Below are 13,124 nucleotides of genomic sequence, written 5' to 3'. Positions count from 1 at the left end.
AACACTTTGCTATACTCATTCATTGCAGCTGAAATGCTGGTTGTAGCGTGAGTGGAAGTAAGGAGAATGTGCATTTTATGGCTTATAAACAAAGTGTTGACAGTGCTGAAAAACAACTTAAACATGAACTTACTCATAAAAACAGCAGATTTGTTGAGTCTCTCTAGTCATGGTTTTCATAGCTTTGAAATTTCACATTGTCAACTTTGCTGTGCGTTCGAGGAACCTGTGCAGACACGGTGATCTGGGCTATCTGATTTGCCAGCGGTCGGCCTATAAGTGCACTTGATTTGCTCCTTGGGCCTGCTGGGTAGGCGGGGTTCTACGTTTAGACACATGAAGCGGTTAAAAATGGGAACACTATGCCTTCCTAGCGCTAGCGCTGCTGAATCAAGTGCATCTACTGACAACAGCGCAAAACGAATAAAATAAATCAATATTTTTTATTTTACCTTTATTTAACCAGGTAAGCTAGTTGAGAACAAGTTCTCATGTAAAACTGCGACCTGGCCAAGATAAAGCAAAGCAGTGCGACACAAACAACAACCCCGGAGTTACACATGGAATAAACAAGTGTACAGTCAATAACACAATAGAAAAAAAGAAAGTCTATATACAGTGTGTGCAAATGGCATGAGGAGGTAAGGCAATAAATAGGCCATAGTAGCGAAGTAATTACAATTTAGCAGATTAACACTGGAGTGATAGATGAGCAGATGATGATGTGCAAAAGAGCAGAAAATAAAATAAAAACAATATGGGGATGAGGTAGGTAGATTGTGTGGGCTATTTACAGATGGACTATGTACAGCTGCAGCGATCGGTTAGCTGCTCAGATAGCTGATGTTTAAAGTTAGTGGGGGAAATATAAGTCTCCAGCTTCAGTGATTTTTTGCAATGTCGTTCCAGTCACTGGCAGCAGAGAACTGGAAGGAAAAGCTAGGATAGGCTTTAAATGTTTTGTTTTTTACAGCAATGTTAGGTGATCGGCTAGGAATGGCTGGAGATCGACCAGTCAATTGCAATCGACCGGTTTGTGACCACTGATCTAGGGAGTTTTTCCTTAGGTACTGGTTTGATTGAGCCCTGATTGGATGACAGGTTTTGTTTCTGCTCTGTAGAAGGGGGGGGGTTAGGATAATAGCTAGGGTCACAAGTCTTTCCTGACCATTTGATCTGACCATGAAAAACCTTGGTCCCTATACAGCAACACAGGAAGTTCTTACCGACATTCCTGCTACCCTCATTGACACTCAAAGTAGGGTTAATATGTTTTTGCTATTTAACTACGCAGGGTCGCCATTTTTGCATAGCTAATTGTAAAGCTTGTGTTCATACGTACGCAGGGTATAAATGAGGCTTACAGGTGACTACACCGCTTGCGTCGGTGCGCTGCAAAATACATTACATTTATTATTCAATTATTGCACCCACACTGCCGCGCGCGCAACGAGCATCTGCGTTGCCAAGGGCATACACAGAACCAAACCGGCTGCGCGCGTGTGCCATCGTGCATAAATGTATTTTACCCCCCACACCAAACGCGATCACGACACGCAGGTTAAAATATCAAAACAAACTCTGAACAATTATATTAATTTGGGGACAGGTCAAAAGCATTAAACTGTATGGCAATTTAGCTAGCTAGCTTGCACTTGCTAGCTAATTTGTCCTATTTAGCTAGCTTGCTGTTGCTAGCTAATTTGTCCTGGGATATAAACATTGAGTTATTTTACCTGAATTGCACAAGGTCCTCTAGTCCACCAATTAATCCACACATAAAACGGTAAACCGAATCGTTTCTACTCAATCCATTGTCAAGTTAATGCTACCATGCCATCTAGAGCACCACACTCCTACCTCTTGGAAACATCATAGCTTGTGAAATAAAAAGGTAAATGATGGAAACATTTCTACCTATCTAGAATTTTGCTAGCTGTCTTTCCGGCCAGCCTGCCAGTGTCTGCATCCAACTCTTTTTAATAAAGGGGTGGGGTTTCATCTGATGTCAGTCTCCTCCTTGAGGAGGAGCCTCTTTTTAAGGTCCGCGCTATCCGGGGTCCTTGTGACGTCTCTACCTCCAATGAAGTTTACATTTTTTAAATGGTTAAGTTAACTTCTTATGGCTGCAGGGGCAGTATTGAGTAGCTTGGATGAAAGGTGCACAGAGGTGCACAGAGTAAACGGCCTGCTCCTCAGTCATAGTTGCTAATATATGCATATTATTATTAGCATTGGATAGAAAACACTCTGAAGTTTCTAAAACTGTTTGAATTATGTCTGTGAGTATAACAGAACTCATATGGCAGGCAAAAAGCTGAGAAAAATCCAAACAGGAAGTGGAAATTCTGAGGCTGGTCGATTTTCAACCAAGATCCTATTGAAATCACAGCGAGATATGGATGAGTTTGCACTTCCACTAGATGTCAACAGTCTGTAGAACCTTGTCTGATGCCTCTACTGTGAAGGGGGGCCGAATGAGAGGGGAATTAGTCAGGTCTGCCATGATCTGACCATTCTTTGACCATGCGCGTTCACATGAGAGGGAGCTCTGTTCCATCGCTCATCTGAAGTCAATGTAATTCTTCGGTTGGAACGTTATTCAAGATTTATGTTAAAAACATTCTAAAGATTGATTCAATACATCGTTTGACATGTTTCTACTGACTGTTACGGAACTTTTGGACATTTCATAATCTTTTAGTGAACGCGCTTCCTGACGTTGGATTTGTTTACCAAACACTCTACAGAAATAGCTATTTGGACATAAATGATGGACATTACCGAACAAAACGAACATTTCTTGTAGAAGTGGGAGTCCTGGGAGTGCATTCCAACGAAGATCAGCAAAGGTAAGTGAAGATTTATAATGCTTTTTATGAGCTTTGTTGACTGCACAATTTGGCGGGTAACTGTATGGCTTGCTTTTGTGGCTGAAAGCTGTTTTCAGATTATTGAATATTGTGTTTTGCCGTAAAGCTTTTTGAAATCTGACACAGCGGTTGCATAAAGAACAAGTGTATCTTTAATTCTATGTAAAACATGTATCTTTCATCAAAGTTTATGATGAGTATTTCTGTTATTTGACGTGGCTCTCTGCAATTTCTCCGGATATTTTGGAGGCATTTCTGAACATGGCGCCAATGTAAACTGAGGTTTTTGGATATAAATATGAACTTAATCGAACAAGACATATATGTATTGTGTAACATGARGTCCTATGAGTGTCATCTGATGAAGATCATCAAAGGTTAGTGATTAATTTTATCTCTATTTGTGCTTTTTGTGACTCCTCTGGAAAAATGGCAGAATTTTTCTGTGAGTTGGTGGTGACCTAACATAATCGTTTGTGGTGCTTTCGCTGAAAAGCCTATTTGAAATCGGACACTTTGGTGGGATTAACAACAAGATTACCTTTAAAATGGTATAAGACACATGAATGTTTGAGGAATTTTAATTATGAGATTTCTGTTGTTTGAATTTGGCGCCCTGCACTTTCACTGGCTGTTGTCATATCATCCCGTTAACGGGATTGCAGCCATAAGAAGTTTTAAGGGTTAGGGTTACGTAATGGTTATGTTTCAAGTTAGGGTAAGAGTAGAGGTTAGGGTTTAGGGCAGGAACACCCCAAGGATTCCAGATCGCATTGACCCTCCTTTTTAAGGTGGCTTGAAGAAGCTAGACTTTGAGACTACATGTACAGTGCATTTTAGTTATGTACAGTGCATTTTAGTTATGTACAATGACGTCAACATTAATCAGTAATGTAATATATATACATTGTATGAATATTTCTGAAATGTGGTAGGTCGTAAATTGCCAATATTACCATAGTCTAAATTTCCTAAACATATTCCTCATACAGTATAGGCTATTGATACTAAATTGCATAGGATAGGCCTGACAGACACCATGCATTTAGGCAAGATTTGGCACTGAATTTTATTTTATTTATTTTTCCTATATTTAACTAGGGAAGTCAGTTAAGAACAAATTCTTATTTTCAATGACGGCCTAGGAACAGATTTGACGGCAGAACGACAGATTTGTACCTTGTCAGCTCGGGGATTTGAACTTGCAACCTTTCGGTTATCTTTTTACTGTTTTATTTCTTTACTTACCTATTGTTCACATAACACCTTTTTTTGCACTATTGGTTAGAGCCTCTAAGTACGCATTTCACTGTTGTATTCGGCGCACGTGACAAATAAACTTTGATTTGACAATAGACCTGAGTTTAATTAAAACATTTTACATTACACAAAGTATTTAATTTCACTCATTATTTAATCTTTGTATTGTATGTTGAATTATGGCTAAAATACGTTGATTACTGGAGTTTCTAACCGTGTGCTGTGCTATAGCGTGTAATAAGGGTGTAATATGTGTCAGTTTGCTTTCAGTATGAAGGTCCACTTAGTAGACACTTTATATTTCTTAACAATACTTTCTATATTTCTTATAAGCAAGGGTGAAATTAGTTTGTTCAAGGTGATGGAACTACTGTACATAAAATTAACTGACATTATAGGGTCATTTCAACTAAGAGTTTATAGCTACTTGTCTGCTACTGTAGGCTTGTAAGGGTAGGCCTAGAAGTGGTGGAATGCTGTGGTGTAACTCCAGCCCAGTTTGACCCGTTTTATAGTGACCGGAAACCTGATGCTGAACATGAACCAGTAGATTATAGCCCTTTTGTATGGTAGGCCGGTGCATATTGACATACTCTACTAACTTCTATTACAGATAGTGAAGCCTTCATTAGAAAGTAGTCGCCTACAGAGGAAAGGGCTGAGAAGAGATGCAAGAGAAGACAGTGAAAAGAGTAAAGACACTTGAGCAGGTTAATAGCAGACTTGTATCGCTGTTTATTTTTTTGCTAATTTTGTCTTTATTGATCACTGTGGCTGTGAATTCCCTGTGACAACACTGAAGAACAGCATCAAAGCCTGGGTTGTACCACCACATCACCCGAGACCCTTCACTCCGCTTGATGTGGGATGCATATGTCACTTTTCTATCTTATTCTTTCGTTCTCTCGTTTTTCTTCTTTTGGCGATGGAACAAAACAAAAGTGCTGGAAACATGTTTGTCGCTGTGGAGCACCAGAAGCTTCAGGAGCCGTCGGTCTTGGAGGTTTAACAGGACTACTGGTCAAGCTTGGAATGATAGGGCGAAGGAGGGATGAGGGGAAAGGAGGAAGAGGAGGGGTGAAAGAGGGAGGAGGCTGTGGACGCTCTTACTGCTGGATGCGACGCAGAGACTGGACCTGGAAGGTCTGAGCGTGGGAGCCCCACTCCCTGTAGTGTTTGTACTCTCCGCCATGACGGTCGCACTCCATGATGTACTGGTAGCCACGGTAACCGGGGAACTGGTAGCACACCCAGCTAAAGAGGAGATGGAGAGGAAGTGGGTGAAGTGAGAAAATACCAGGAAACAAGCCCCAGCCCTTACCCTGTAGAGCAGGGATCGGCAACTGGCGGCCACTTTTGTAGGTCCGGAGATCAAGTTCCACAAAAAAAAATTAAATACTAAAGGTGCAATTTCAAAATTTGGTTGTACATAAGCAGTTTTTTTTCTTCTTATGACAGTCACTCAATTAGCCCATGTCAGCAAACATTTTTCAGATTGGTAAATTAGTCTAGCCAGCTATCTAAACTTGCAGAAATCATCGTTGAATTACCGACCAGTGGCTCCCCATTGATCATCAGATATCATATTAAAACCTGCAAATATTTCTCTCCACCACATGGCAAAATGAGTAGAGTTGCAGCAAACTTACTTTAATTAAAACTGAAACATTTTCTCTATGCTTGCCCCCCAGCCACTGTGGCCCCTCATGATGTTCAGAGTCTAGGCACTTGCAGATCAGAAAGAGTTGGCCTCTACAGTACATGTTAGTCTCTGTATAATATCCAGGGACACCATATAATAGCTATTTCTTTCAAATTTTTCACCATAGTGTCCCTTGAACACATTTGGCAAAGAGAGGTCAGTAAGGTCACAGGACACTCATTTAGATAAATAATCATTTCAGTTCTGAAAGTTTTTTGCTTAGTTATATTATGATCTATTACAGAAAGGATTATGCTCTCACAGTTTATATAGTTATTACAATGGATTTTAATTATATAGTTATTACAATGGATTTTATTCTTACTGAAACTTAAACCTTTTTAGCAGTTTGTCCAAGTTTTGTATTTTTCTCCCCAAATTCGATCTTGTCTCATCGCTGAAACTCCCCAACGGGCTCGGGAGAGGCGAAGGTGGAGTCATGCGTCCCCCAAAACATGACCCACCTAACCCCGCTCCTGAACACCCGCCCACTTAACCCGGAAGCCAGCCGCACCAATGTGTTGGAGGAAACACCGTTCAACTGGCGACTGGGGTCAGCCTGCAGGCACCCGACCCACCACAAGAAGTTGCTAGAGCACGATGAGCCAAGTAAAGCCCCTCCGGCCAAACCCACCGCTAACCCTGACGTAGCTGGGCCAATTGTGCGCCATCCTATGGGACAACCCAGGAATGAACCCGGGTCTGTAGATGCAGTGCCATGGACCGCTGCGCCACTGGGGAGGCCTGATTCCTCTATTTCTGATTTGTTATGAGCATAGTCTTCTGTAGTGTGAAAAAGGAAGCCAGGATTTCTACTCCTACTACTTACGCTCCACTCTGGACCTGCATGGATCCGATCTCATTGTTGCCCCAGCCCATGGCCTGCAGGGAGGGGTAGTCATCGTTCATCTCCCACTGCTTGCCAATGAAGTTCTCCCTTTCGAACACCACAATCTTGGACTCCTTATGGTTCTGTGCAGTTCAGAGAGAGGAGTAGGCAATGTCAGGTTACATTCAACCTGTTTCACTCCAAACTATTTACGAAAGATATACTGTGTAGAACTATGAATGAAAGTATGAAATCTTTGTAATACTGTGTTTTATTCACTTTGTCATTTAGTACTTTCAATAATGCTGGTAGAGGCTATCAAGGACAGCTACTTTTATCTGTTAAATGTAATAATGTCAGTGTCTGTAATACTGAGTAGAGCCAGACTCTGTCAGTGTCACTCACAAGAGCCAGAGACATGGACTGAGGCCAGAACCCAGGCTTCTGTTCCAATATCGGTACTAGCTTACTATGTGAATGTATTGGGCATTCTAAGTGGAATTCTACAATGGATATTGGAACATAGTCCACAGAGGAGAGTGTCTGTCTAGTCTGGCAGGAACAGGAACAGGAAGTAGGCTTGGATAGTACACTCACAGCAGAGCAGACTGGGCGGAAGGACATCAACCTTTCGATGTGGTAGGCGTTGCTGCCGCTCCAGGACTCCCAGCGAGGGTACTCTCCACGCTCCAACACAAACTGCTGCCCGGAGAAGCTGGAGTGCTCGTACCCTACCCAGCTACACATACACAGAGAGACAGAGCGAGGGAAACATGGAAAGTCGGATAGATACAAAGTGATAGAGAGACATAGAGATGAATAGCGAGACATAGTGATGAATAGCAAGACATGGAGATACAGAGGTATAGAGATATACAGTACATGTGGATAGTTGCAAAGGTGGGGCAAAGACTTTGTCATGTGTCCATGATACAGTATGTGTCTATCAGTATCCCTTAGAAATTGTTGCCTGTGCAATGGCTTGAAGGATAATGTGTAACCTGTCAGGGAGATAAATATCCTACAGTATGTACATGTGTTTTGGGGGGCTGGCTGACTTACGCTCCACACTCGACCTTCAGGGAGCGGATGTTGTCCACACCACACTCCATGATGTTCTGGCAGGAAGCAGTGAACTCCATACGCTTTCCCTGGAAGTTCTCCTGGTCGTAGACAGTGATCTAGGACAGAGGATATAGTGCATATTTGTAATCTGCCCGACCCGCTATTGCTGTTTTTAAAAATATWTTTTTTTTTACTGTTTTTAACACAACCAGTGTCTCTGCTAGAGAATGCACTTCCGTGTGCAAAGCTTTCCTTTCTCCTCTTACGTCTGTTAAGGAAAAATGGAAAGGGTTGTGGAAACGTGGTGTACCTAACACTGACTCACCTTCCATGGTCCCACTGGGTTAGGAGTAGTCAGCGCCATGTTTGATATCTCAGTAATAATTGACCTGCAGTGCAGAAAGCACACAGTCACAGACAGTCACGCAGTCACATTTCTGTTTGGCCTTACAGGGAGACCAGGGTAGACCTGACTAAACCCCAAATGGACCTCATCTCCACTCAGCTCTAGCTCTTGCATCAGTCTGTGCCCAGCAGCTAATGCCCAAATATATTAATGTAATGGTTATGCTAATGTGGCTGGAACTGGAGAATCTATGCAAGAGACTCATGACAAGCCCAAACAAAGCACTGCCCTGGCTGTTGCTGATGATAATACAATGCACATAGGGCTGAGGGAGGAGATGCACACCACAAAAACAGCTAGCTAAAGAGAGGAGCGACGATACAAAAACAGCTAGCTAAAGCCAGAGCGATGATACAAAGCAGAAAACGGATACAAACAGAGAAGTGCAAATACTATAGTATAATACTGGGAAAAATCCTCTCTAATACATAGGCCTGGTATCTACCGTTGGTATGTAATACCACAAATAAAATGGTACAATGCAAAGCATCCATCCACATTTCTGAATGATATGTGATAATTATGTTTTTCTTTATTAGTTGTTATAAATTCTACATTGTGAACCATTGTGTCATGTGCCTGTAAGTCATGCCATTGTCACACCCTGAGTGTGTAAAGTAAACTGTGCTGTTGATGGCGTCATGTATGATGTTGACTATGATGACGATTGGCGTGTCCATTTAGAGAATGTGTGTGTGCGTATGACCCTTTCTATACATTCCCAAGGCTCAGCAGAAAACAGCAAAGGAAAAAAACAGGACAATGGACAATGTAAATGGACAACAATGCTGGCAAAAGGCTATAGGCTGAACGGTCTAAAGATGGAGGGCTTACCTGACCTACCCCAAAAAATTGCTGTGTAGCGCTCAAGGGGGGCTCCACAAAACGATGTCCTGACCCCTGAGTAAACGGGCCTATTTATACACAGTGGTGGTAAATGGAGCCCAGGCCTGTGGGACGGGGTAGGAGTCAGCACATTGCTGGGCCCTCCATTGTTCCATACTGAGCCACAGGGCTTTAGGCTCTCCCCCGCCTACCATGGTGTGCTGGTGTACTGGTCTGGACGCAGGGCACCGTGCCCAGTGCCGATTAACACAAGCCCCTGGACAAGCGTCCGGACCCCATGATTATACAGACATAGACTACACCCAGTCCTGGTCATAGCCCAACCCCTAACCCACGACATGATTGCAGTAGTTAATGTATATGCTGTTGAGAGAAAAGATAGAGACACACGTCAGAAAGAGGATGTACCAAAATTCTAACCATTTAAAAATGTGTTTCTTAGATGACAATTGGGGAGATCAATGAGCCAATTAGAAGCTGGGGATGATTAGGTGGCCATGATGGTCAGATTGGGAATTTAGTCAGAACACCAGGGTTAACATCCCTACTCATACAATAAGTGCCATGGGATCTTTAGCGACCACAGAGAGCCAGGACACCCATTTCACGTTGCATCTGAAAGACAGCACCCTACACAGAGCAATGTCCCCAATCACTGCCTTGGGGAAATGATTTATTTTTTGACCAGAAGAAGGTGTCTCCTACTGGCCCTACAAACACCACTTCCAGCAGCATCTGGTCTCCCATCCAGGACCAACCCTGAGATTGAGATTTAAGCCAGAAGTGGGATGCAGGGTGTTATGCTGCTGGCTCCATTCACTGTAGTTTTTTTGTGGACAAAACAGTACAGTGAATACTGTAGTATAGTGAAGTATTTCAAAAAAAAAATTGCCTTTTAACTAGGCAAGTATTTTACAGTTAACTACAGTATAAAAACTGTAGTATACAGTATACTACAGTACTTAATGTAGTGTTTTTTGCGGATTGTAGTATACCATAATATGTACTGTAGTGTTTTTGCTGACTGTAGTATTTACTGTAGTGTTCTTGCAGACACTACTATAGTATTTTTGTTTTATTATCTTTGACATAGAAGTGCAGGCTTTCTCCTTGAGGAAACCTACTGGAGAAATACTAAACGAGAACATTTTCCTTAAAGGGTAACTCTCAACCCAAATTTCATCCTTTGCCCATGTCACGCCCTGACCTTAGTTCCTTTGTTATGTCTCTATTTTGGTTTGTTCAGGGCGTGAGTTGGGGTGGGCATTCTATGTTTTTGTTCTATGTTTTATATTTCTATGTGTTTGGTCCGAGTGTGGTCTCTGATTGAGAACCATACTTAGGTCATCCCACCTGTGTTTTGTGGGTAGTTGTTTTCTGTTGTGTGTCTGCACCAGCCAGAACTGTTTCGGTCGTTCACGTTGTTATTTTTGTTATTTCAGTGTTCATTAAATAAATATGGACACGTACCGCGCTGCACCTTGGTCCTCTCCTTCCAACAGCCGTTACAGCTCAACCCCTTCAAATTTAAAACAAAATACATTCAGGTGAGACGTTGTGGCTGGGGGGAATTTTTCATAAATATACATTTGGGTGGGGGGGGTAGTTGTACCTGATCCCAACACTTTCTCACTAAAGCATACTTACCAGAAGTCCATTGGCACGCTCTGATAATAAGATTGTGCATCTAGAGCAAACACTCCTCTGGACAGTTAGCTCACAGTGGTAAGGTGCAGAGTTCCTGACATCTATTGCAACTTGCGGTGTAATTTTGAATTCCCGAAGGAAATGTAACTTACTGCCTTTTGAATTTTGTTTAATGTCAGTGGTCTAGTCAAGGAAGCATCATGCAAATATTGACACACTCCACTTACCACAGCCTGGTCTCATAGACTAGATGTAACATTAGTATGATATGGTACGTTTGGTATGGTTACATAAGACCAATGGTTACTTAAGGCAAAATGAAAGTAGGGTGGTTGGTCAGGGTGCAACTTTAGCATTTTAGCTAATTAGCAACTTTTCAACTGCTTACTACTTTTTAGCTACTTTGCAACTGCTTAGATGGTTAGCTAACCCTTCCCCTAACCTTAACCCTTCTCCTAACCCTTTAACCTAACTCCTAAACTTAACCCTAACTTTAACCCTAACCCCTAGCCTAGATAATGTTAGCAGCCAGCCATCTAGCTACCTAGCTAGAATTTGTAACATATCATACGTTTTGCAAATTTGTAACATATTCGTAAAATATAATATGAATTGCAATTCGTATCATATCAGGACTCTCCATAGGGTGGTGCGGTCTGCACAACGCATCACCGGGGGCAGACTACCTGCCCTCCAGGACACTTACAGAACCTGATGTCACAGGAAGGCCAAAAAGATCATCAAGGAGAACAACCACCCGAGCCACTGCCTGTTCACCCTGCTTCCACCCAGAAGGCGAGGTCAGTACAGGTGCATTAAAGCTAGACTGAAAAACAGCTTCTATCTCAAGGCCATCAGACTGTTAAACAGCCATCACTAGCACAGAGAGGCTGCTGCCTACATACAAACTTGAAATCATTGGCCACTTTAGTAAATGGAACACTAGTCACTTTAATAATGTATATACTGTATTCTATACTATCTACTGCATCTTAGCCTATGCCGCTCTGACATCCATATATATATTCTTATTCCATAACTTACTTAGATTTGTGTGTATTAGTTATTTGTTGTAAAATTGTTAGATATTGCTGCACTGTTGGAACTAGAAGCACAAGCATTTCGCTACACTCGCAATAACATCTGCTAACCATGTGTACTGTATGTGACCAATAAAATGTGATTTTGATTTGAAACAGGTAATGGACATCCACAAATGAATAGATACCATACGAAACATAACATATCATACTAAATGGAGTGTCCCGGATTTACATACAAAATAATACGAAATGCTTTGAGACCAGGTTGCTTACAAGACCATTGCCACATAAGGTACGCTCTCACCTGCTTTTATAGTAAGCCTTGAGGTGGTACCACCCAGCACATCTAGAACGGAGTGTATTTCATACCGAACCCCTCCCTTTTGATGACAGAGGCACAATCACGATTTCAATGGTAGAGTTGAACCGCATGGGCTGCATCTCAATCCTCCGCATCTGCGGTGGAAGGCGGCCGAGCTACAGCGGTGTTTGTCAGACCATGTGACATCCCGAAAATCGGTCTTCTCACAAATGACCATAGCGTCTGAACCATTTAGGCTACAAACTAATATGACTCCATAAGTGTCACGGGACTCATCTGAAGGTAACCCATACAAATGAATGGAAGTATGGAGATGGTTAAATATATATGATTCTTTTTTTTATTTTTTATTCCTGCGCTTTCTTATGTCTCCTAGATATAGGATAGACACTTCAAATCCTTATTATTTATTTTTTGGACTGTCTTTGTTGCCATTTATGAAGGTGTTATTCAATGCATTTCTATGGGCTATAGTAGTAAATATGTTTTTTCTACCTAAGTGTCCTACATTTCAAAATCAAATAGCTAAATGATCCATGATTTGATCATCTTAAAACAATTCCATATGTTAGCTTAGTAGAACCCCCCCCCCCCCCCCTCCCAACAGCTTAGACTTGTAGAGTATATTAAGCACCATTATCAATAAGCACTATTTCTATCCTAATCCACTTGATCGCCCCCTTTATCTTTGACATGATGTACTATATAATGTGACACCTGTACCAAACATGCTTTACAAAACTGCTTTCTTCACCCAACTGTACCTGATGATTTCCACTTAGGCCAGGCAGAGAATATCTAGCTATGTCATGTTCTGACTGTTTCACTGTAAACCATTCTTGTATTGTAAAATGACATGGGTGCCAAGTCATTTTGCTGTGTTCCTCTCACTATACTAGATGTTGGCAGTCTGACAGACACTACTGTCCGTTGAGGTGTCTATATGCTATAGCAGAAAACAAAACCTAGCAAACACCAAACTGTGTGTGTGCATACCTGCCTCCCTGCGTGCCAGTTCCAACTGAACAGTAGCCGGCCCGCCTATTCGCACTACACACAATAGGTCAGCACATTGCTTGCTCTGCTAGAGAGAGCGAGACAGCGAGAGATCCACCACACAGCACAGGACAA

General features: G+C 42.0%; 1 protein-coding gene and 1 long non-coding RNA gene across 3 annotated transcripts in view; both read right to left on the bottom strand.

Annotated features, from left to right (window-relative positions):
• LOC139022819 (uncharacterized) overlaps positions 1-13,124 on the bottom strand; it is a 278,818-nt gene that overhangs the window by 188,110 nt on the left and 77,584 nt on the right. The window lies entirely within an intron of this gene.
• LOC111982529 (beta-crystallin A1-2) lies at positions 4,845-9,064 on the bottom strand. Of its 2 annotated transcripts, none has more exons than XM_024014090.2 (6): positions 8,979-9,064; positions 8,055-8,118; positions 7,727-7,845; positions 7,262-7,403; positions 6,665-6,807; positions 4,845-5,387 (listed from the first exon to the last, which is right to left on the bottom strand). In XM_024014090.2, the coding sequence occupies exons 2-6, from the start codon at positions 8,091-8,093 to the stop codon at positions 5,240-5,242; spliced, it is 591 nt and encodes a 196-aa protein (XP_023869858.1). In that variant the 5' UTR covers positions 8,094-8,118; positions 8,979-9,064; the 3' UTR covers positions 4,845-5,239. The 2 variants fall into 2 exon arrangements, with proteins under 2 accessions (XP_023869858.1, XP_023869857.1); XM_024014089.2 differs by having other exon boundaries at positions 8,970-9,048.

The sequence above is a fragment of the Salvelinus sp. IW2-2015 genome, linkage group LG22 (assembly GCF_002910315.2).
Source record: "Salvelinus sp. IW2-2015 linkage group LG22, ASM291031v2, whole genome shotgun sequence".
Lineage (NCBI taxonomy): Eukaryota > Metazoa > Chordata > Actinopteri > Salmoniformes > Salmonidae > Salvelinus > Salvelinus sp. IW2-2015.
Note: the sequence above shows the minus strand (reverse complement) of the source record. Positions and strands in the feature narration are given on the sequence as shown.

Excerpts from the sequence above, each read along its gene's own strand:
- LOC111982529 (XM_024014090.2), bottom strand. The coding sequence starts at position 8,093 with ATGGCGCTGACTACTCCTAACCCAGTGGGACCATGGAAG. Across the intron at positions 7,846-8,054 it reads ACCCAGTGGGACCATGGAAG|ATCACTGTCTACGACCAGGA; the intron begins GTGAGTCAGTGT and ends CCTCTGTCCTAG. Across the intron at positions 7,404-7,726 it reads CTGAAGGTCGAGTGTGGAGC|CTGGGTAGGGTACGAGCACT; the intron begins GTAAGTCAGCCA and ends GTGTATGTGTAG.